General features: G+C 31.9%; 5 protein-coding genes across 5 annotated transcripts; all 5 read left to right on the top strand.

Annotated features, from left to right (window-relative positions):
• The first annotated feature begins 605 nt into the window (after positions 1–605).
• Positions 606–6,174, top strand: LOC106124148 (uncharacterized). Its single transcript, XM_013320616.1, has 5 exons — positions 606–654; positions 3,816–4,095; positions 4,753–4,899; positions 5,302–5,412; positions 5,654–6,174. The coding sequence occupies exons 2-5, from the start codon at positions 3,816–3,818 to the stop codon at positions 5,815–5,817; spliced, it is 702 nt and encodes a 233-aa protein (XP_013176070.1). The 5' UTR covers positions 606–654; the 3' UTR covers positions 5,818–6,174.
• A 4,144-nt stretch (positions 6,175–10,318) lies between these two features.
• LOC106124255 (zinc finger protein draculin-like) lies at positions 10,319–13,057 on the top strand. The gene is made up of 2 exons (XM_013320731.1): positions 10,319–11,250; positions 11,493–13,057. The coding sequence occupies exons 1-2, from the start codon at positions 10,421–10,423 to the stop codon at positions 12,376–12,378; spliced, it is 1,716 nt and encodes a 571-aa protein (XP_013176185.1). The 5' UTR covers positions 10,319–10,420; the 3' UTR covers positions 12,379–13,057.
• A 2,711-nt stretch (positions 13,058–15,768) lies between these two features.
• Positions 15,769–17,858, top strand: LOC106124256 (zinc finger protein 62 homolog). Its single transcript, XM_013320733.1, has one exon. It carries the CDS (start codon positions 15,945–15,947, stop codon positions 17,643–17,645), a length of 1,701 nt encoding a protein of 566 aa, XP_013176187.1. The 5' UTR covers positions 15,769–15,944; the 3' UTR covers positions 17,646–17,858.
• Positions 17,859–18,419: 561 nt separating this feature from the next.
• LOC106124254 (zinc finger protein 431) lies at positions 18,420–21,013 on the top strand. The gene is made up of 2 exons (XM_013320730.1): positions 18,420–20,380; positions 20,706–21,013. The coding sequence occupies exon 1, from the start codon at positions 18,601–18,603 to the stop codon at positions 20,359–20,361; it is 1,761 nt and encodes a 586-aa protein (XP_013176184.1). The 5' UTR covers positions 18,420–18,600; the 3' UTR covers positions 20,362–20,380; positions 20,706–21,013.
• LOC106124257 (zinc finger protein 664-like) lies at positions 20,725–26,085 on the top strand. Its single transcript, XM_013320734.1, has 3 exons — positions 20,725–20,811; positions 21,021–22,318; positions 24,485–26,085. The coding sequence occupies exons 2-3, from the start codon at positions 21,833–21,835 to the stop codon at positions 25,466–25,468; spliced, it is 1,470 nt and encodes a 489-aa protein (XP_013176188.1). The 5' UTR covers positions 20,725–20,811; positions 21,021–21,832; the 3' UTR covers positions 25,469–26,085.
• Positions 26,086–26,126: the final 41 nt, after the last annotated feature.

The following is a 26,126-nucleotide window of genomic DNA, read 5'->3' as shown; positions in this document are numbered from 1 at the left end:
ATAGACATACGTATATGAGGCTACTAATCACGCTATGTTTGAAGTCCGCGCAGACGGTGTCACGGGCGACAGCTAGTATCACATATATAGCCACTGATGTGTTGGTTAAAATTAATCTACAGCAAAGATAATCTTCTGGTAGCTCTAAAATCAGCAACAGATGTCGCTACTCGATAACTGTTATCAGGTAAAAGCTTGTGGAAAGCTCGCGATGTGTACACCTTATCTGAAGTGCACGATTTAGTTCTGTACAGAGCATTGTAATTATTTAGTGAATTCATTTGAGAAATAAAATTATTGAAAATTTTTGAAATGTGCAGAAGACGAAAGAGATATTTTGCAACTAAATACTGGTTCAATTTTATAAGTAAAAGTCTTATTATATTATTCTGCTCTATCTATAAAAGATTTGTCCGAGATTGGTTTAGTTAGAAAGATAAATATTCCTGTTTTCCTCTTTGTTCATTTAAGGTGCATCTGTAAGGCGTTAATAATTTGCATCTCCAATATATGGAAGGCTACTTATCCTAGTGTGTTTTAGTTTCTATAAAAGACTCTCTGACATATAATACTCTATATGCAATGGTTTTTTTATCAGAGTGTACAATTTGTGGGCAGTGAGGCGTACGTGCGGGCGAAGCGCAGTCCATAGAGGTAAGTACTAGCTTAAATAATAACTTCATAAAATGTTCATTAACCATTTATAGGATTAATATAATAATGATAGGCCTTTTATGTTAAATAATAAAGCCGAATGACGATCTTCTACAATAATATATGACTACAAAAGTAGAGTAAGTAGGAAAAAGTTTGGATGGATGGCGTAAGAAGGGAGTGGAGATATGACGGCTGATAGAGATGTATGGAGTAGTACAGACATTGCCGACCCTCCGTAGGGATAAGAGCTGGTTGATGATGATGATGATCGAGAAATCATCCCATAAAAGGGAATTATGGATGTGTGTTGTAACAAGATTAAATTGCATTAAGATTGACTGTAAAAAAAAGTCTGAAAGTTCTTTATAGTACTATTATTTAAAAGAATTTAATTCCGACTATAATTATGTACAGAAATAGTAAATGCCGTAGAGTTGTAAGTCGTAAAAAACTGTATTGTAAGCCATAGTAGACTCTTTGTTGCCCTTACAGTTTATTTTTGAATCTTAATTAACATCTTTACAGTTCAGTTTCTCTGTAGAAAATCTTACATTAATACATTGTTTTGTCTTTTTTTATAAAACATTGAGAATGTTGTTTTTTAATATGTGAAATAGAAAAAAAAATCATAGTATATGTATGTTTTAAGCAGCTACTATTTTGTAGAAAAAAATATTAGCGACCTAATAACCTATTTTATTAAAATAAAAAAAAAACCCTTGTTTTCAGAAAAATATGTTTATATTGTAGAACATAAATAACAGAAAGACATAGAAAACTGATTTGACATTACTAAATTCAAAAGTTTAAATTTCTTCTTTTTTCTTAGATTTAATGGCTGCTAAAGTGTAAAAACTCCTTGAATAATAATCTATATATTATACATATTATAAAAAGGTATTACATTCCGCATACTTCAAATCAAATTCAATCAGTCACAAATACCTAGCGTTCTCAGGATCTGTGGAGGCGCACAAGCGAGATGTACATAGAACTTTGTACATAACATAAGTATATAAACGCGACCGATCAATACTCGGCATTTCTCTTTCCTTCTCTTACGTATAGCGACATCTCTTTCAAACCAATAGAGCCTTCTCCCAACTTACAAGGGCGATAACAAGTCCTTTCTTTAAAATTCATTTACGTTTTAAATTCTAAGCATGTTTGTAAGATAAATATATTTATTCTGAGTACTAATTAATATAATAATTATGTAATTGTAATTATTAAAAATATTTTTAAAAAATCGATTATGAATTAATGCAAGAAACTGTTTATTCGCCTTTTATGTTACTAACTCTGGTATACCAAAATTATGAATATAAAAACACCTTATACATAGCGTTAATAAATTCTGATGCGTTATTAAAACACATTTATAATATTCAATTTTTTCATTTGGTAAAGAAACAAGCTAACAGGCAATGTACAGCAGTAAAAAGGTACTGCTACGTTTTCTAGTAGTTTTGATTTACACCAAAATATATGAAGATACAAAAAAACATGCTGGTGATGATATCAAATTAAGGTAAAAATAAATGGTAACATAATGAAGGAATAATTTTCGCATGGTCTAATCTGATCAAATAGAAGAAAGATCGCTGATATTTTTTACAATTTTATATGAAGGATATTAGATAAAATAATATAGAAGGCAAACTTTGACGTAAGCGTAAAGTTTCACAATCTAGGGCGAGTCGTGACGCACGACGCCCAAGTACAGACAGTAAGATAAATCTTTTACCTATGTCTCTTTCCTACTCTTACGTATAGCGACATCTCTTTTAAACCAATAGAGCCTTCTCTCAACCTACAAGGGCGCCTTCTTTATATCTGAAATTCATTTATGTATTAAATTACAGAATTAAAGATTAAAAATTATTTATATGTTTCGTATTATCGACAAAATCAAAAATATTATAGATTATTTTCAATTAGAATATATTTAAGGGAAAATAAATAAAAGAAAAGTGTTTGTCAAATGTATATTTCCAGTTTCCACTAATATAATTCGAATTCTTACAAATAAAACTTTAAATGTTATGTTAACGACTGTACATATTCGTTTGTATTTGCCCTCGGGGGCTTCAATAGTCTCTCTTTGCTCCAGTTTGCACTTTGTCTTGGAAATGCGGAGATTTACAACAAACGGAAATAACTAAAAAGAACTACAAATATTTCATCCGTTCCTTGAATTTACTTCGTCATGTGGAAATCCATTGTAATAAATATACACTTTTCAGATACGAATAGATAATAGTAGAGTAAACAAGGTTATTAATTAGCTTATATGCATACCAATATATAAAAAATTAAATGACAAGACTCTAGCTCCGCGCGGATTTAAAAAAAACTTCATTAGTTATCTATGTGTTCTTCTAGACTATGGTTTACATCTATGCCAAGCCAAACACCAGCGAGATCCATGCAGCCGTTCTGCAGATACATTCTAACAAATATACATCCATCTCAACATTAGTTTTTATATTAATAAGCAGTAAAGTAAACAAAAATAATTAAGATGGATCTCCCGCAAGATGGACCAATGTGCTGGGCAAGTTTGCGGGATTATCTTGGATGTGGGTAGCACAGGACCGATCATCGTGGTGATCTTTGGAGGAGGCCTACGAGATGGCCGAGCATATCTAGTATTTGACACGTTATTGGTATGCGTTTACTGATTGAAAAGACGACTTGACTTGCGTCGACGGTTCAAAGTTGTGTGGAGCGCGTGCAAAGCAATACAGTAATAAATTCAAAGATTTACGTAGCCTTTTGTAAGAAAGGGCTTAGACTTTTAAGTACAAATTGCATCGATTGATAATAGTAGAATGATTTTTTTGTTCACTTTGCCTTCTGGAATTTATAATTTCAGTAGATTTTTGGAAGGGCTTAAGTCAAACACACTTGCACCTAAACTTTTTATCATACTTGCAAATAAATTCAGACCTTTCTGTCTATATCCTATATTTTTAGATATTTCTACTTTCGCGGAAATAAAGTAAATTACAAAAAAGAAAAGTGAAATCATAAAAATGCTTTCTGCTTTCCGGTAACAAAGCTCGATCTTTCCTTTGTACAAACATAGAACGGAAAAACAATAAAATCTGACTAAACAAAGGCTTTTATTTTTAATCTAAGCTTTTGTTTCACAGATGAAGGCAAAAACGATTCTCACCCTTGTGGGCGTGTGTTGTTTTACATTCGCCCTCTGCACCTCCGGGGGCGGGGTGACGGATGGGGTGGTTGAAGAACCAATGGGACTCGAGGCGACCGGGGAGGGAAAGAGAGAGGTTCAGAGGCCGGAAGTAGTCCTTCAGCTGAAGTACGACGGAGGGGCGTTAAATAGGATATACCTCGCACAGTTCAGGCAGGGCCAGAGGGCGCCCTCAGTGCCGGCCCGGACCGATCTCTGTGCGGACCTTTGTCACGCAGGTTTTTGTTTTTTTTTTTATTTATTTTTTGTTTGTTTCTTGTCTTGTGTTGCATTCAGCCAGTTTTTGTTCATATGGCGCTAACATTATTTGATCGGTGAGTGATTTTAAAATTTATAAATTATAAATAAAATGGCAGTAATTGCATAATGTTTTTGCGTTCTTTTTTTTCATTATCATTGTCTTTATTTTAAGTTCCAATAATTTTACAGTGTTATAGATATTTTTTGATGATCGCTTTATTTTTGACTTTACATATTATATTTTGTCAAATTATGATTCTCCGAATACATTTTCCATTTGGCCAATAGAGTTTATACAATAAAAAAAATCCCACTGGTCCAAACGATTCTTTCTATGTAATAGGCGCTTTGAGAAAAAATACTATTGGGTCGACGATTGATCGGTAAGCCGAACTACCGAAAGGATAGCTAATTAAAATCGATTTTCAAAAAGTAAGGTCATTCGATTCATATTTGTCCTTAGAGTGTCATAGGTTTTTTTACACAAAACTTTTCTATTACCCGAAGAAATGAACAAAGACATAAAGTTATCTTTTTTATTAAAATATGATTTTATGCAAATATTACGTTTAACTCTCGGTTGAATCAGCTCATGCTTGTTGAATTGTTCGCTGTAATGCTATGCCTGTGTCCAGGTCTGGGCGGCACCGCATGCGGCGCCAGCTGCCCACAGCTCATGCCGGTGGGTCTTCAGAGCGCACTGTCCGACGGCAACACCAGCGACGTGGTATACGGCGAGCCCAGGGTGTACGTGTGCCCAACTCTCTGCGAGAACCATCTCGGTGAGTTATTTGTCAATTGCTGGATGTGTCTACCTCTATCGACGATAGTAAAGTCGTTTTTCCTCAACGTGCCAGATTAAGAACGGGAATTACGACTTCCATAGAACATTTTTCTTTGGATTATAATTACTTTTAACATGACAATTTAATTTATTATACATTTTTATTCAATTGTTAACAAAAATTATAATATCACGTGTTTAATCTCATTGTTAACGTTGTAAGAGAAAAAATAAACAGCACAGATTTTTAACAAAACTGATAGTGTTTCAAAAGTAGCTAACTCAGCGTATGCAGGGACAGCCTAAATAGTCCTTGCACTGGTTTTCAATTATGTTAGTTGACAAAGACATTGTGAAAATGCTATTGGTGTTAATAACTAAAACCAGTTGATGTACACAGGCGAGCCATTGTGCAGTTGCAGTAACAGAGACGAGCGAGTGATACGGAAGGAGGTCGACTGGAGCGGAATATGTGACGCGTTCTGTATCACCGACAGATACGTACTATCTGGTATGAATTGCCCAATAGATCCTAACTTAGTAAATATTATCATACTAATCAGAATATATTTAAAGGCTGCCGTACACGGACATCAGTCAGCATACCGAATGCTGCTCGCATTATTGTCGCGATCAAAACATATTATACGGCGGCCTTTAAATTCAAAAATGGAAATAACCACAAATTTTTTCGATCGGAAACAATTAGCAATTTTTTGAGCTTATTTTATCAATTTAAATATTTTCAACAGGTTGTCCGGCATGTCGCGAAACCTATCCGTCGGCTGTAGCACCGGAATACGCTATGGTAAGTCGTCTGAACACCGCGGAAAGCTGGTCATCATGGTGCAACGTGCAATGCCGCCAGGGTCAAGGGGGAGCCGCTTGCAACTGCGACCGCGCCCCATTCCAATAGACCCATAACGGCATATGGCCACATAACTGCAATAGGCCACGTAACGTAAATAGGTCACCAAACACCAATAGGCCACGGAATGGCAATAGGTCGCGCAACGTCAATAGCCTCAGCACGTATCATGTATTGAACACGCGATTGCATTATTAACTTAAAAGTATAATTTCTTTTGCACTTGTTTCTTATATTTTTAATAGCTTTTTAAAATGTTTTTCTGTTATATTTTTAAACATATTCGACATATCAAAGTCTTAAATCACATAATATATTGCTGTATATACTTAATTACTAATGTTCTTTAAATGTATTGAAATGGTAAATGGACAGTTTGGTTATTTAATTATTAATAAAAGTTAAAGTTAAATTAATAATTACACTCCTTATAAATGTATAGTTTTTGTTAAAACATGGTTAATAATTGTTAAAGGATTTATTTATTTGTATCTCTTTTCTCTAGTCACTTATTAAATATTTTTCTTTTATTTTTTATTTTTTTCCTTTCCTTTCATACCTACCAGTCAATTAAAATCATCGGCTGAATTATTGAGATTTTTAAAAGGCAAAGGCAACATTGCAAAAAGACATCGCAATAATTCAAATGGACCGTTGATACAAAATTTGTTTCGACTCCCTAAATTTTTCAATTCATAAAATCGTGTTACAGTAGATAGTGTTGGTGTAGCCAGTATTATGAAGAATTAATAATATTCGATGTTTTTTTGTTTCATTGTAAATAAATTGTAAAGTGTAGACCGCTCTTTGAGGTTGATAATTAGATACTTATAACTCTTTAAAATTTAATAAATTAACAATTTTAACAAATATAAAATTATTATAACATGTACCGAAATAAAATGAAGTTCTTTTAAATAAATATTTAATCACTTACCTGACATTAGAAAGTTCAAACGAGAAAAAGTAATCCATAAAAATTCCAACACAATCAAACTTTGGACGTTGTAATACAAAACGTTTGTCTTTAAAAAAATCCATAGACTTTCATGCGGTTTCCCGCCTTAAAATAGACTTAATTAATCAGAACACATGATGTCACAAGTTCTTGATAACGTACATTTTGTGCTAATTGATTGCACAGACTTAATGAAATAAAGACATTCCAAATCCATTTATTTAGTTTTTTTGTGTTGTACTAATTTGACAGTTTATTTTTTTATTAAAATTAGCTTTTGTAGTATGTTGTGTAGTATTAAAATATACAAAATAATGAATAATATTTTCTCTCGTAGGTTATAAATAAAAATTTAAGCGTATTTTAGATGTGTACAATGTTATAATAATGGCATGAAAGAGAAAGAATAAAACTTTGTTTTTTTTTTTAATTTGAGCGCAAGTGATAAAAGAATTGTGGCTGAATACAGATGATGAATGGTGTTTGTGTTATTTACAGCTTTAATTTTTTTTTAATTTTGAAAGTTACCGTTTCTGTTATAATTCACGTAGGTATAATGCATACATGTCTAGTGATGTGAAATTAATCTTTCTGATATAACTTCTATTATTAACATATAAAATTATTAATAGAAGGTCCGATCTATGTTTGCACATGCTATAACGAGGTTAGTTACCTTGACTTCACTACCTTATGCCACAAATATTAATTCTGATTTAAAAAAACGACTCCATTCATAATTTTAAAGCTAATCTTCATCTTTTTAAATAAATTATAAGTTTTATGATAATAGATAAAAATTATCAATTCGTTTACTCTTTTTTCAAATTGTATGGATGTATGTATGAATGAATTATGAATAAAGGTCATGGTTATTGCAACAAAATATGATGGTATCAATCAACGATGTTAGAAAAATATAAAAAAAAAATGTAAAAAAACATAAAAAAAAAAGCTACTACACTGGCTCAATTTTATAATCGTTTAATGATTATATTTGCAATCCTTATTGCTGTTTCTTTTTTGTCATACTAAGCGGCCGTTTTAGTGGCCAAATAATAACTAAGTTTGGAGGTTAATTAGTTATCCTTTCGCTCAGCTTCGATTCAATTTCGTATCACTTTCTCGAATTTTCGATGTAGCCATTTCGTAAATATAAAAACGAAATATCCCTAATAAGAGATAAAAGGAGTTTTCAATCATATTTTGTTGCTATAACCTCTTTAGTTTTAGGAATCAACCAAGAATTATCACAACAAACAATATCACAAAAGTCTTCCAATATTACTAGGTGTAAGTCTTAATATTAACAAAATGTTGTATGTTATAAAAGTAGACATAATATTACATATAAAGCTTATAAAATTATATACATATGAGTAGAATAAATGACCTATTAACAATAACTATATTTGGAATACTCATTATTAGAAATCAATTAAAGTCGTTTAAATTTTAACTTGCACTCTTAAGCTAATTAAAGAAAAGTATTGGGTCTAATTAAAACATGATATATATTTTTAAATTGCGCGCTTTAATCATTGTTAAATCTGAACGCACAATTAATACGATTTCTCTCTCTTTCTAAATACATTTTTGATCGAATAGATGAAATTTTATTCAACATATTATTATATTATAAATTACCTTGACGCTATTTTTTTCTTAAATAATTAATTTTCGTTTTAATAAAAACTTAATAAATGCACTTAGCTTCTACGTATATTGTAAGCGAAAAAAAAATTGAAATTCACTAAGTTTATACTATTAATTAAAAATACCTTAAACTGTTTTACTTATATAAAATATGTTTTTTTTCATTATTGTTGTTTCACATAGTTAAATAATATAATAATATATAATAATTAGTAATAAATCTTATGTAAGAAAAAATCTGTTGTGCAGACAATAATAATGATAGATTACTTAATAATAATTAAAATGTTATACGTATTTAAGAGTATTTTAAGCTAAATATATTAAACTATATCTATATGAATAATATATGGTCGTATACATATTAAAGCAAAGTTAGGACTTCGGAAAAATTAAAAATGTAGCTACGAAAGTGGTCAAGACCACAAAACATCTTTTTCCGAATGTAGAGTTCCGCTCTTTGCTTGATAAAAGTTCCGAAGGTCTATATCTTGTTCATTTCCCCTATTCACATTAATATAATAAGTAAAGGATATATAGATTTGATAAGCAGATAAAATTAAAGGGAAATTTCCTCTTTTCCATAAATCCTCTTCTTTGTACTCGTAGACTCTCAACTCTTTGGCCTGTCGCAGATGTCTCTTCGCAGCACTTGTGCGCAATTGCTTTTTTGCCACCTTGTAGAATAAAAAAATAATGTTGTCTTTTAAATCTGAAAGTGTTTAATCTTTGAAAATTGTTATAAATGTCATCTAAAGATATTTACCTACAATCTATTAACATTTTATCTTACTGCTATAAATTGTAGAAATTTTTACAAATTAGTTGTGGACGTTAAATATCTCGCTTGTTATAATAAATACTTCTTTAATAAGTAATATAAAAAAATAATCGAAGTAGTTCAAAGTTCACTAGATTGTGTGTAGTATAGGTCAAAAGTTAGTATAGTAATTTCCATTTTTCTATGTAACTAAAGAATTGTTCTACGTGTTTTAGCAATGTCTTTGTAAATATGTTTAAAACGTGTCGTGTCTAGTGTGTTATAGATCTGTATCAGTCTGCATATGTGTATCTTGTCTTCTTAATATTTAATAAATGTATTGTTTTTAACGCCTGTGATATTCATCAATGTAGCTTACTTCCAACATTGTATTTTATTGCTTCAACAATTATTCAAATTAATAAAATTCTTTTACTGTGTAAAATTCATTTAAAATTATACGACAACAGCGACGAAGATAAGTCTAAACTAAGCAACCTTCATTAAATATCGCAAAAAACAACATCTAATTAGCAAAAACAAAAACGATGAACTTAAAACACTTTAACGTCAATACATTTGACCAATATTTAGGCCTGATTTAAAAGAAATAAATCTGGATTTAGAATAATCTTAGAATTAGGACATGCATAAATTAAATGTTAACCGATATAATTTTTTTTTAAATCTTATAAGGCCAAGGAAACACAATACGGTTTAGATCGCAGCCGGATAGTGTTGTGACTTCCATTGAATTTAAAATGCAGAATTCAGTTAGGTGAATTTTTATGTATAAATTATTAGTTTGGCTAGCAAAAAAATGGATGGTGAAGAAATAAGGATTTCTGTTATCCGAAATATATGTTTTATTAATCTCGCGCGCGGAGTCGCGGGCGACAGCTAGTATGGGAATAAAACGTATTTCCGCCGCCGATCTGGAGATACCATCTGATCCTTTTTTATAATCTTTCTTTTTATATTAAATATATAAATGTGTTTTAATTTTTATCTACAAAATTATTTTTGTTAAATATAATACTTGTTGCTACAATATTTTATGCACATTCAAATATTTTTCACTTAAGCATTCTTCATTTGGGGTATTTCATTGTACACCGTAAAATGGAATGGAACGTAACTCTAAAAAAAAAATAGGTTAGCTATGATTTGTTGTGTTTGACAATTTGACAAGTTAATTAATCGCTATTCGCGACTTTACTAAATCCGTGATATTTTATTAGTAGTGAAACAAATGATAATGTATTCATGAATTTATAATGGCAAATATAGAACAAACTCATTGTAGATTCTGTGCCGAAACAAAAGCATCCAACAAACTGGTAAATCTTGTTAAAGATAAAGAAAAATACGAAGAAATATTGCATAAACTGACCGTCTTAAATGCAGTTTATGTCGATTTTTCTAATAATAATAACAACTTATTACCCAAAACTATTTGCTTCGTATGCTACGAATCTTTAAATAAAGCAATAGATTTTCTGGAAAAGGTGAAACGATCGCAGGAAGTATTGATAAATTTATTCATAACCAATGACTGTTCAAAGACAGATTTATCTGACGATGATAGAATGGGTTTCGACGATTATTGCTTACCAGAATCAGTTGGGGAAACTTCACCATTAATTAAAGAGGAGGCCAGTTACCCAGAAAATGCAAAGGTAGTTTTAAATTTGGATAACATTACTTATAATGTTTTGGAAGTCAAAGAAGAACTTAAAGTGGAAGAATCTGACAAGGCTCCAGAAAACATCAGTGAAAGCCCGTCCAACGTAGAATTCGACAATACTCTTAATGTTCAAGACCTGCTTGGGGCAACTATATGCAATGTGCCATATGAATCTGATGTCACATTATATGCTAAAGAGGTGACAGATTCAAGGAAGAGGATAGTCCCCCTGTGGAAAGACTACCCCTGGATATGTGCACATTGCAATATGGAGTTCCTTGATTTACCATCATTACGATCTCATTCTAAAATAGCTCATGGCAAATGTAATGCTTTTGTTTGTTTTGATTGTAAAAGTTATGTGAAAAGTGATTTTGAATCATTTTTAAAGCATGTGCGTAGGCACAGGAGAAGATTAAGGTACACTATATTTTCTATTTTTGTTGATAAATTAAATAGTATAATGAAACATAAGTAAGTAACCTATGTGTTCTTCCAGATTGTGTTTTACATCCATACCATATTTCATTAAGATTCATACAGCCATTTGGGAAATACCTTATAGCATATTTACATCCATCAAGATATATTATTTAAATAAATAAATAAATTATTACACATAAATATAGATATTATAATATTGAAATATGTTTTAATTCCAGAAAAAGATGTCATTACTGTGATGCATACATGTCAGAAGACTTACTAAGTACACATGTTGCCCAGCACCTTGTTAAATTACAAGTCCCTTGTGACCTCTGCGGGGAGATATTAAAGAACCAAGAGGCATTACAGAAGCATTTAGGTGATTACAATTCTATGAAACCAAAACGTAAACCACGGAGGAAACGAGGTACACCAATCACACTGGCCGAACTTACTTGCGAGTTGTGTAAAAAAGTATACAAGAATCTTAATAGCCTAAGGGACCATATGAAACTCCATACAAACAACCGTACAAGGAACTACACCTGTGATAGATGCGGGAAAATGTTTTACAACAAAGGTACCCTTACATCACACATAATGTCGCACGATCAGATCCGACCGCACACATGCAAGATCTGCAACAAGTCGTTTTTATTTCCAAACATGTTACGCAGACATGTTGACATGCATTCAGGTATCAAACCTTTCTCTTGCGAAGAATGTGGACGTGGATTCAGACTTTTATATCAGCTGAATGCTCACAAAATAATTCACACAGATGCAATGCCTTATGTATGTGAATATTGTAATAAGGCTTTCCGTTTTAGACAGATACTTAAAAATCATGAACGACAACATACCGGAGCTAAGCCGTACGCTTGTCAGATTTGTGGCATGGAGTTTACTAATTGGTCAAACTATAACAAACATATGAAAAGACGGCATAATACTGACACATCTAAGAAAAAAATAACTCCTGAAGGAGTGTTCCCTATTAACCCTCAAACTGGGCAAATTGTACAGTTCACAGACCCTGATACGGAGGAGTGGAAAAACAAGATAATGAAGCCCGGGAAGAGAGGGAAGAAGAAACTAATAAAGGAAGAGAGTGGAAGTTAATCAAGACAGTGAAGAGGCTTATAGATTAAAAAAACTTTTAAGAATATGAGGCCCATCTAGTTAACTGGTTGAATTAATTTAACATATTAGGTATATCCTTTATTTAAATTTATTTTAGAATAAATTCTAATTGAAAGCAAAAACAAAAGCACTAGTACTAGTAAGTACTAACACACTTTGACCTAGTTGTGCCGTTTCCTAAGTACAAAATCAAAGTGGTCAATGGCAAAAGTTAAAATATAACAATATTATATCAGTTAGTTTATAAAATGATAGGAAAATGCATTAAAACTATATGCTAAATCGGAAATTTATATAAAATGCTAGAAACAGACAATAAGACTATGATTCTTGGATAGGAAAAAATAAATCGAGAATTAGCATTTTAATTTTATTATTTAATATTTATGAGTATTATTTGTTTTTATATTTTTTAATTACTCTTAAATTATTTGTTAAAAATAGCAAGCAATACCTAAGACAAGGGTATATGCTCTAAATATGAGTCTAAAATATATAAGTTTGACAAGTGACGCCTATGAAATACTGAATTAATTTTGTATGAGGATTAATGTTGTACTTAATGGACGGTTGCCATAGACTCGGACAGTACGCGCATAACGAATAACTATGAACTATCGAAGACCGGTCTTGTAATAATATTAATCGAACAAATAAATGGTATTTTATTTCTTTTTTAATTTTTTACAGATATTTGGCAATGTATCGCACAATTAACTAAAAAGACATTTCGTGAATTTTGCTTTTTAATTATAATGTAAATAAAATTGTTTCTTTCTAATTCCACTTTATCATTCATAACTACATAAAGAAATAAAACATTAAACCAAAAATTGTGGTGTGTCAAACAAAAAAGTATTTTTTTTTTTATTAATTGTTCGTTATAGCCAAACAACTATAATAAATTCAAGTTATAAAAACCAAAATTGTAGTGTTCAATTGGTATATTAATTTTATAAAAAGATCGATACTCGAAAGTATATAGTTATTCGTTTTGCGCAACGGTCCGTTACTATGACAACCATCCATTAAGTACAACATTACTCTTCATACAAAATTAATTCGATACTTCCTGGGCGCCAATTGTCAAACTAATCTATCTTAAATAGATACACTATAGCGAAGTGGTTAAGCACGGAACTTGTAATCTGGACGTGAGTTCGACCCCTCCATGTATACCATGTGTTATTGTGTGCGCTTAGGACAGTGGGGGCGGGATAACAGGTCTAGTCTTACTTAGGGCTGTTAGGAGTATTGACTAAGACCTAGTCTCCCTTAGAGCAAGTTCAAGCTCTAGTCTACACCATCATGTGTATGTCCTGAACACATAAATACATCGATTTTAATGTATTAATTACTCATACTATGTAAATAATAATAAAAAAACATTGTACATAAGCGTTTTTTTATTAAATAATATTATTATATAATTGATTACATCCGCTAGAGGCTTTCGCGAGACGTTGCAAGATGTCCGTGTCGTTGGCAAGTCGGCGTTAACCATTATCTAACCTAAAGACACCGTAAAGTTTGGATACCACTGTATTACATATTTGGTTTGAATTTTCGATTTGACTTGCGAATATTAGCAGGTCCCTTTGTGTATCCGCCTTTCAGACTTTCATTATTGGGGCAGCCTGATATATCAGGAACTGAACTGACAGGAATTTTGACACTTATGTGCAGTAACTATCCGTGAAATTGGTTTGAAATTGTCCTTTCCACTTTCATCATTTCCATCAACTATATTTTTTATCGTTGATGACTCAGTTTCACAATTATCCATACCTTCTATATTGTCGATGCTACTCAAATTATTTATATTTAAGTTAAAATGGCCGGCTTTACCTAAAAGCGTCGCGACATTCATCGCTATTTTATTACTAATTTCATTTTCGTATTCTGAACAAACAGCTGCAGCAAACAATAGAAATATTGTTAGTCTTTTCATTATAAATATTTTCTCTTCGGTTTTGTTTCACTTTACGATTATAATTTAATAGGTTTTTATTTCGACAACTGGTACACAAATACGGGACGATAGACTGGGATTTTGTAACTGGTGACCAAAATTATATTTTCGACTGTTTTATACCTACTTTGTAACAGGAAAATATTTAATTAATTTTGAATTACGTAATTGTGGCGCGTAATATTATATTATCCTTAAAGAAAAAAAGTAAGTAAAAAAGTGAAGTGCAGCTTTAATTTTATTTTCCTTTAAGGATACATGAGAGACAGATAACAAATACTTTTTTACCACGTCTTTACAGCGTGTCCCATAATTCAACAATAGCCGTTTATGGTAATATACCTATTAATTTAAAAAAGCGCCAATAGTCTAATAGTTAAAGGTACGGATTTCCGATCACGAGGTCGGGGGTTAGAATCCCGTCACTCGACTATTGTCGTAAACCATGTCCTAGTACACAAGCTTAGAGCTTAGTTGGAATGGTACTAGAAATATTAGTAAATTTACAAAAATCTGATAATATTTTATTAAAAATCTTGCAGTTACAAATTGGACTAAAAGTTTAATAATTTTTAACATTTAAGTAATTTTAGCACAACAGATAAATTACTTTGACATGGTACTGTGTAAAAAATGGATGAATGATGATGTTGGCGCAACTCTCTGGATTCTAAAATGCTACAATACTATATTAAGAACTAAAAATGATTATTTTGCATTTTTATTAAGAACTTTTTAAGTGTTCATAAAAGAGGTACATAGACTGGCTATATACCGTCATGTTTTGTGCCAATTTGATTTTCACCATTTTTACGATCACGGTTCAGTTGGTGACAGTGGCGAGGAATCGAAGTAATAATAGAGAAATGATTAATTATCAGGAACTTCAGCAGACCTGTTTAAGTCGGACAAGGCTATAATTTCTTAGATCAGTGCTGCGATCAAAGTGTGTGCTGAACCCCTTTTGTTCCATGTACATAATGGAGGGTTGTCCTACTATTAACCCTTAAATGCATGATGATGTATTTATACATCAGTGTATTTGTCCTTACATAATTTCTAAACGGTAACTCAAACACAGTATTTTTTGCTTTTATTAAATTATTTATATTTTTATAAAAATATACTTTTTGGAAAATAAATATTTTTTTCTTTATTTTTCCCTTTATCAATGCTTAATTACGAGTATCTACCTGTGTCAATTTATGGTATTAAAAATCATGCATTTAAGGGTTAACAAATAACTATTATAATTTAAGTATCTTTTTAATTTTCTGATTTTATTATAGACATTTGGATATGTATTGAACAACAAATACTCTTTGGGTATCAGCTGTCAAATGCATAGTGTACTTACTTTACTCTATAGTATAAATTCTAAACTCTTTGGTCAAATGTCAAACTAATCATAAATAACCACGCTATATAGGCCACAACATATTATCGAACTTACACATAAAGTTGGAGATTGAAGTTATCCTCGTAAGAATCGAGTACCTATCAATTAAACTTGGAATTATATGTATATAACGGCAAAGATTTGAGTATATAACATGCAAATAAAATAATCGAGATGGATGAGAATTCTGAAACTTACTACCACTGCATGTTATGCGCCCAGCTAGAATGTATCAGTAAATTAATCCCATTGGAAGCAGACGAAGAGTTGTTTCATAAAACGATCCTAAAATTATCACGTTTAAATATATTGTACGATTATGACCAAACATTTCCAAAGAATGTTTGCAAATCGTGTAACGACAATGTTGATAAAGCCTTTGAATTTGTATCAAAAGTTGAAAAAGCCCAGAATGTTTTAAGTGATCTTTATGAAAACAAAAATAACTCCTTAAAAGAGCAAGATTCTGATGTTTCGGGAGATGAACAAGGTGATATTTTGAAAAGTGAAGATGATGGTATTTTTAAAGATCAACAAACAGATTTATTAGAAGATGAAATGAAGTCTGAGTTATTTGGTGATCAAAAGATTCATTATTTAGAACAGGACGATATTTCAGAACATCGACAGAATGATATTTTGGAACAACAGAGTGACATTTCGGAACATCTTGATACATTGAGAGAAAATTCTGAAAGTGGTGCTGGCAAAAACTTCGAAATTTACTCTCAATCTTCTAACGACAGCTCTGTTATCTCAGAGAAAAACTCTGGTTGTGAAAGTATTTACTATAAAAATAATGAAAACAGTAGCAGGAACACAGACATAGGATTAACTTGGAATGATTACCAATGGACGTGTTCTGTATGTGAAACACAGTTTTCTACCCATGAAGAGCTAAAACTACATTCAATGCAATATCATAAAACATGTAATGCATTAAAATGTCTTAAATGTAATAAAAACAAATGGCATTTTAATACATTCATTTCACATACCAAATGGCATAATCCAAATCTTAAATTTATGTGCTACATTTGTAGTTGCAAATTTTCATGTAGTCGTGCACTAAACAGTCACACAAGGATGGTACATGGGCCTAAATTAAAATATGTATGTCCTGGTTGCAATGCTGATTTTGCAAGTTCAGAAGAACTACAACTACATAAAGAGACATTCTATAGAGGAATACGTTTTAGAACTTTACCAGTTGAGTTGGTTTCAAACCACAATAGTTTGTCTTGTGACATTTGTAAAAAGTCATTCAAAAAGAAGGATACACTGTACAATCATTTATATATACATACTGATAGAAAAAAAGAACATATATGTGATATATGTGGTAAATGTTTTGCCTATAACAATCAATTGCAAACTCATTTAATATCACATAAGGACCAACGATCACACGAGTGTGATATATGCAAAAGTAGTTTTAAAACATTGCGCCATTTAAAGAATCATGTAGCCATTCATAGTGGTGAGAAGCCTTATAAATGTGATCAGTGTGGAAAAGGGTTCCGTTTAAAAAAATATCTCAACTCACATTTTATAATACACACCAACTCTCTACCATATGATTGTATGTATTGTGACAAAAAGTTTAGGTTTAAAACTATTCGAGACCAACATATAAGGCAGCACACCGGATTCAAACCATACTCATGTGAAATCTGTGCAAGGGATTTTACAAATTGGCCTAATTATAACAAACATATGAAAAGGCGTCATGATTTGAATATGGCTAAGAAAAAAAGGACCCCAGAAGGAGTGTTTCCGATTAATCCATCTACTGGTAAAATAATAAAATATAATACTAATGCAACCCTAGAACCAAAGACAAGTAATGCCAGAGGAAGACCTAAGAAGACATGACATCTCACCAAATACTACCAAACAATAATTTAGATGGTGCCTGAAGTGACAAATCTGAAATAAAATCTGGTGGACTTTAGTGGTTAGTTTAAAATGAGAATAAATTCAATTATAATTACTGTGTGAAAAAATGAAATTTCTTATTTGAAAGTAAGGTTTGCAAAATATGTTCGTAAAAATTAACTTTGATTATTCATTTTTACAATAAAAAATATACACATATGTGAATACATAGTTTATTTTTTTTTAGCATTCAAACTGATTCCGCCGCGCCGTGAATCGCCATTCATAAATGATGATGATGACTATTCTGATAATGACGAAATGAGTGGAAGCGTTTCAAAATCGATGACTTTTTTAAATTTCATTTCATTATTTTCCTAAGCCTACCTAGACGATTCGAAACAGCGGCTATGACATCACAAAATAGCCGAAAGTCATTCCTATTGTTAATTTGATCGCATAGTACGGTCAGATACTGACCTTAACCGTTAATTAAGTATCTTAAACTTACCAAACCTAAAAAAAAGTTACTTTGCTACTTCATAGACGTCAGTTTTTAGAGAAATTAATCATCCTTAAAACAACAAAAGCACTATATTATCATCATCGTCAAAACGGCGAAAATCAAATAGACACAAAATACCACGTCTTACAGCCAGTCCATTCATGGAGGTCAGTGCATCCTCTTTTTTTTCCAATGGCAACAACCACTATCATCGGTTTTACAAAATAGGACGCAGTCACACTCACTGACTGTGACAGTGACTCTGTCAAGATGACATTGTTAGTTTTATATTCACAATATACAAGTTTCTTGCCGAACTGTGCAAAATAAAACAAAGTTAGAGATTGAAGTTATCTTCGTGAGATTCAAGAATCTTTAAAATTTATTTGGAATGATATATATTGCGGAAAAGCTTTGAATATCTATCATGCAAAGAATATAATCGTAATGGATGAAACTTACTACCACTGCATGTTATGCGCCCAGCTAGAAAGTATCAGTAAATTAATCCCATTGGAAGCAGACGAAGAGTTGCTTCATAAAACGATCCTAAAATTATCACGTTTAAATATATTGTACGATTATGACCAAACATTTCCAAAGAATGTTTGCAAATCGTGTAACGACAATGTTGATAAAGCCTTTGAATTTGTATCAAAAGTTGAAAAAGCCCAGAATGTTTTAAGTGATCTTTATGAAAACAAAAATAACTCCTTAAAAGAGCAAGATTCTGATGTTTCGGGAGGTGAACAAGGTGATATTTTGAAAAGTGAAGATGATGGTATTTTTAAAGATCAACAGACAGATGTATTAGAAGATAAAATAAAGTCTGAGTTATTTGGTGATCAAAAGATTCATTATTTGGAACAGGACGATATTTCAGAACATCGACAGAATGATATTTTGGAACAACAGAGTGACATTTCGGAACATGTGGATTCATTGAGAGATAAATCTGAAAGTGGTGCTGGCCTAGATTTCGAAATTTACTCTCAATCTTCTAATGACAGTTCTATTATCTCAGAGGAAAACTCAGACTGTGAAAGTTTTTACTATAATAAAAATAAAAACAGTAGTAAGAACACAGATATAAGATTAACTTGGAATGATTACCAATGGACGTGTTCTGTTTGTGAAACACAGTTTTCTACCCATGAAGAGCTAAAACTACATTCCATGCAATATCACCAAATTTGCAATGCATTAAAATGTCATGAATGTAACATAAGGAAATTGCATTTAAATCGATTAATTGTACATGTACAAAGACATAATCCACATTTTAAATTTATGTGCTATTTATGTAATTGCAAATTTTCTTGTACCCGTGCATTAAATAGTCACACAAGGATGGCCCATGGACCTAAATCAAAATATGTATGTCCTGGTTGCAATGCTGATTTTGAAAATTCAGAAGAACTACAAGTGCATACAGAAAAATTCTATAGAGGAAAACGTTTTATACATGTACCAATTGAGTTGGTCTCTAACCAGAATAGCTTATCCTGTGACATTTGTAAAAAGTCATTCAACAACAAGCAATTACTTCATAGTCATTTATTTATACATACTGATAGAAAAAAGGAACATATATGTGATATATGTGGTAAAGGTTTCTTCAATAAAAATCAATTGAAATGCCATTCAATGTCACATAAAGAGAAAAAATCACATGAGTGTAATGTATGCAAGAATAGTTTCAAAACATTGATGCAATTGAAAAAACATATAGCTATTCATAGCGGTGAGAAACCTCATAAATGTGATCAGTGTGGAAAAGCGTTTCGTTTAAAAAGTTATCTCAACTCACATTTTATAATACACACCAACTCTCTACCGTATGATTGTATGTATTGTGAAAAAAAGTTTAGGTTTAAAACTATTCGAGACCAACATATAAGGCAGCACACCGGATTCAAACCATATTCATGTGAAATCTGTGCAAGGGATTTTACAAATTGGTCTAATTATAACAAACATATGAAAAGGCGCCATGATTTGAATATGGCTAAGAAAAAAAGGACACCAGAGGGTGTATATCCAATTAATCCATCTACTGGTAAAATAATAAAATATGATTGTAGTGAAACACTGGAATCGAAGAATAGCAATATTAAAGGAAGAACTAAAAGGGTGTCCTCATCTCGTAAGAAACCACAAATCACTGATTTGGATGAAGTTCAAAATGAAAAATCTGAAACAAAATGATTTCTGGTGGAATCTTACGGTTAGTTAAATAAAGTTTTAGTATCCCAATTAATTCAATTCAAATTTAATCTTACACACAGTAATGTAGGGCGCTATTATGCAACCACCAAGGGTATTGGCCGGAAAGAGCCGCTACAGTGTTATATTAGCCATATTAACACCCCAAAGATATTGTTAAAGAAAGAGGGCGTCCTCTCGCCGAGGGCACTAGTAGAGCTACAACCGTTATTGTTTACAGATTTTAAATTATGAAGTCTACACAAAATTTTCACTGGTAGCGCCTTCATGAAATGTGTATGTTGAAAATGTATATCAAATGGATCAAAGGTGTTTTATGCTTCAAGGTATCAAGTCAGAATCCACCACCAAGTAAACCTTCTTACTGGAACTCCAATACTTGTTAACTGATTGCTCATTTTGCGGCATTAATTACGTAGGCGAAACTTTATGGTTAGTTTTTAATTTGAACTCAAAAATAATAGCATTAAGTCAATGTGATATGTCTTCAGGCTGATTTTAAAATAAATATGATGTTTATTAGTTTAAATTTTGTCGATCTGTTTTCTTATTATATTTATACTACGGGCATAAGTAAAACCATTTCATCATACAAATCATAATTTATTAGAAAAAACACTTATTAAATTTTACTTTTTTAGTAGCTGAATCAAATATGGCGAAATTAAGGTGATGAACCTACAATAATTCGTATAGAGCTCTGAAAATAAATGAACCCTTAGAAACTTCATCGATCCCGCATTAGAAAAAACCCAAGGTCATATGTGTAAAAAATTGGTTTTTCGCGTTATTGGAGAAAACTGTAAGTGTTATCAAAAAGTTACGTTGGACTAAGTTGTAGATCATAAAATTACCTATGAATGAACTTCAATGACTTTTTTTTAAAGCCACCACAGTCGAAAAGGTCATATCTTTCACTAGCCAGTGATGGCTACTTCGTCTACGCATTATTTTCAGAAAACCCGTAAAAGGATAGTTATCTATTTCTTTGTATTGTACGGTGTTTTTATAAACTGTAATATTTAGACATATATCATCATCTTCTGAGACGCTACAACCGGGGCCTGGGCCTGCTGGTCAGACCTATATGACTTTAGATACATAAAAATGTTTTCTTAATACTTGGCAATGTAGTTGCAGAAACATGTCATCTAATTTCCAAGACTAGTAGATTTCTGAGGCCAAAATCGCGATTTAGAACACAAAAACAGTCAACGGTTGGAAGTCGGAACGTAGAAGCGTGATCAACGGTTGTTTCAACTAGTTCATTGAATCAACGCCCATTCTTAATATTCTATGATCCAAAGAGTATAGTCTATGCTATGATTCTTGATGCTTGTCGAACAAAATAATCGTATAAAATACGAGGTTTGTTTTTATTATTTATAATTGTAAATTTAAGTGTACTTTATACAAAACACAAACGTGTAAAAGTATCTTTATATATCGTACCATGGAAGAGGGTGTAACTTATTGTATTTTGTGCGCACAAATAAAATGTTTTAGTAAGTTAATAAATTTGCACACCGATGGAATGTTAAACAAAACTGCAATTAAATTGTCTCGTTTGAACATTTCATATGATGCTCTCGACGGCGAAAAATTACCAAGAATGATATGCATTTCTTGTATGGAAAAATTGGACAAAGCTTTCGAATTCGTTTCGGAAGTTGACAAAGCATTGATTATGTTGAAAGAATTATATGAAAATAAAATAAAAACGGAAGATACTTCAATAGAAAATCAAGAGATTAATGAACTAGATAGCATATCGGAGTACAGCGTACACATTAAGCCAGAAGACACACAATTTTCAGACTCTGAAGCCAGTTGTGATTCATTAGGTAAAAAGCGCGAAACTTCTAGTGAAAGATCTCTTGGTGATCCAGTAGAAAAAAAATCAGAGATATCTTCATTAGAGTTAACTTGGAATGATTACATATGGACCTGTGCATACTGTGAAACACAGTTTGCTACTCTCGGAGAACTTCAAACACATTCAATGCAATATCACCAATGTTGTAATGCCTACAAATGCTATGACTGTAAAATATGGAGGATGAACTTTAAAGAATTCATAATTCATGTAAAAAGTCATAAGAAATACCTTAAAGTGATGTGTCATAAGTGTAATAAGAAATTTATGTTTGAACGTCATGTACATATACACCTGAAAACTGCACATGCCACAAAATCACCCTTTGTTTGCCTGGGATGTGACATTGATTTCCTAAATCAAGATGAACTAAGTAAGCATAGACAAGCATTCTATAAAAATAAGCAAAAAAAACATAATATTCCATTAAGAATAAAGTCTAATACAAATGACTTATTTTGCATTACTTGCAAAAAATCTTATAGTTCAAAGGTATCACTCCGTGCTCATTTATTAACTCACACTGACAGAAAAAGGGAGCACATTTGTGAAAAATGTGGGAAGGGTTTCTTCAGGAAACGTGATTTAGTAGAACACACCATAGTACATGAAGATGAACGCAGACATCAATGCAAAATATGTCCAATGAAATTCAAATCTTTGTATACCTTAAAGCAGCATATTGCTATCCATAGTGCAGAAAAACCATTTAAATGTAATGAGTGTGGACGAGAATTCCGTCTGAAAAATCATTTGGCTTCACACAGTAATATTCACAATGACTCCCGACCTCATGAATGCACTTATTGTGGGAAAAAATTTCGACTGAGGGGGACACTTTATGTCCATCTACGACAGCACACTGGAGAAAAGCCGTATTCATGTGATATTTGTGTTCGTAAATTTACAAATTGGCCTAATTATAATGTTCATATGAAAAGAATGCACAAAATGAACATGTCCAAAAAGAAATCACCTATTAAAAGTCCATAAATATAGTACAAAAGAAAGTACACGGTAGAAATGATCACTTTCGTAACTAAATATTTGTTGTTAACAATAGTTTACCAATTGATTAATTTTATTGTTATAATTTAAATATTAAATATATAAAGTTAATCCTTTGTTTTCTTGTTTTTTTTTTATTACAAGCCGACAAGGGAGCAAGCGGCCATCTAAATTCGCCGAAATAAGTCTGTAATCGATGATTGATGAAGAAGGGGACGCACAGAAAGAATATATCTTCTTACCATGCGTCTACTCCGTCAAATCCACTTTCCTTTTCCGACTTTTATAATGAGGGGGTGGGCAGGAAAAGCGCACTAAAATTAGACCTCTCTGCCGTGGACACTCATCAGACGAAAAGTGGAACAACTTCCAACTGACTCCTATCTTGTGTGTGGTCGAGTTATTCCATCGGTCGAGCCGGCCCATTCATGCAACAGACACATATATCGAATAATTATAAAGCTGTTTCAATTCGTGTAGAATTTATACACTATGTAAACTCACTTTTTAAGTAGAAAATAATTTATTTTATTTTGTTATCAACATGGAAGCAGTTAGGTTTTGGTAACTCTAAACTCGTAGTTTTAGTGCTCTTTGGTCGTAGGCGTAGTGCTCCTCTGTCAATGTCAATTGTCAATGGACCACCTTGTGAAGTTCCTTGTCAGGGGTATTTTTGTCGTTTATTATTGTAAAATACATATATTGTATACAAACTCAAATGTGAAAAAAACATTTTTCTATTATAACATGGAAAAAGAGGGCATAACTTATTGTATATTGTGCGCTCAAATAAAAAGTTTCAGTAAGTTAATAAATTTGCAGACCAATGGAATGTTACACAAAACTGCAATTAAATTGTCTCGTTTAAACATTTCATACGATGATCTCGACGATAAAAAATTACCAAGAATGATATGCATTTCGTGTATGGAAAAATTAGACAAAGCTTTTGAATTCGTTTCGGAAGTCGACAAAGCCTTGATCATGTTAAAAGAATTATATGAAAACAAATTAAAAACAGAAGCTCGTCCCACAGAAAATCAAGAGAGTGATGTGAGATGTAGTGTCTCCGAGTATACTGTATGTATTAAGCCAGAAGACACACAATCTTCAGACTCTGAAGCCAGTAGTGGTTCTATAAATAAAAAGCGCGAAACTTCTAGTGAACGATCTCTTGGAGATCCAGTGGAAAAAAATTCAGAGTTAACTTGGAACGATTACATATGGACCTGTGCATACTGTGAAACACAGTTTGCTACTCTCGGAGAACTTCAAACACATTCAATGCAATATCACCAATGTTGTAATGCCTACAAATGCTATGACTGTAAAATATGGAAGATGAACTTGAAACAATTCATAATCCACGTCAAAAGTCATAAGAAATATCTTAAAGTGGTGTGTCATAAGTGTAATAAGAAATTTATGTTTGCATGTCATGTACATATGCACATGAAAACTGCACATGCAACAAAATCACCATTTGTTTGCCTAGGATGTGATGTTGATTTTCAAAACCAAGAAGAATTAAGTAATCATAGCCAGGCATTTTACAAAAATAAGCGAAGGAAATTTATTCCATTAAGAATAAAGTCTAATACAAATAATTTATACTGCATTACTTGTAAAAAATCTTATAAAACAAAGGGAACACTCCATGCTCATTTACTAACTCACACTGACAGAAAAAGAGAGCACATTTGTGAGAAATGTGGGAAAGGTTTCTTAAGGAAACGTGATTTAGCAGAACACACCTCAATACATGATGAACGCATACATCAATGCAAAGTATGTCAGATGAAATTCAAAACTTTAAGGATTTTGAAGCAACATGAAAGTATCCACAGTGCCGAGAAGCCTTTTAAATGTAATGAGTGTGGACGAGAATTCCGTTTGAAAAATCAACTGACTACACACAGTATCATTCACACTGACTCTCGGCCTCATGAATGCACTTATTGTGACAAAAAATTTCGATTTAGGAGTGTACTTCATCTTCACTTACGTCAGCACACTGGCGAGAAACCATATTCATGTGATATTTGTGTTCGTAAATTTACAAATTGGCCTAATTACAATGTACATATGAAAAGAATGCACAAAATAAACATGGCTAAGAAAAAAATACCTGAAAATGGTTCACCTAACAATCAATTAACTAGTAAAATAACAAAAGCTATAGAAACTAGTGATATACTGCAATGAAACAGTGAGATGTTAAATTGAAAAGCAAGAGAAAGAACATTGTTGTAGTAGCTGAATTCTGTAAGCAATTGTAATGTCACATAGGTTAAAATCTATGATGTCAAAGCATTGTGTGACCTATAGTTTCCTTTAAAAAAATAAACATTTAGAGCACAAAGTTATTAAGAAGACAGAAAGTTTCATCATGTAGTATCCACTAGTTTAGTAAAAGAGGAAAACATATTAATTATTACTAAAGTGGTAGAGTCCGCAATAACAGCTTTTGCATGAATGGGCCGACCCATTGAAATACCACAACTACACAAGACATCTGTGAAGTGGAAACAATTGTAACACTTAGTCTGATGAGTATCCTTTAGGAGGCCTAATTTTAATCATCTTTCTCTTCCCCATTTTCGTACAAGGAATGATTGGAAAGGAGAAGTGAATTTGGCAGGACTTCCTAATAAATTTGCTCATTATAAAAACTATGTCAGACTTGTATGGAACACTCCAACTAAGGGTTATAAATCTATGGTTGGAACATTCCAGAATATGTATTACAAAAGGTGACAATGCTTTATTTGAATGTTTCCTCAATAAACAAGAAGTCTATGTTAGCCTGAATAAAAAGTTTTTTTTTTATTTTTCATATTTATTTGTGAGCAAATAAAGCCAA

The sequence above is a fragment of the Papilio xuthus genome, unplaced genomic scaffold, assembly GCF_000836235.2.
Source record: "Papilio xuthus unplaced genomic scaffold, Pxut_1.1 DF825946.1, whole genome shotgun sequence".
In the NCBI taxonomy this organism is placed as follows: domain Eukaryota; kingdom Metazoa; phylum Arthropoda; class Insecta; order Lepidoptera; family Papilionidae; genus Papilio; species Papilio xuthus.
This window is presented reverse-complemented; position numbering and strand designations above follow the sequence as displayed.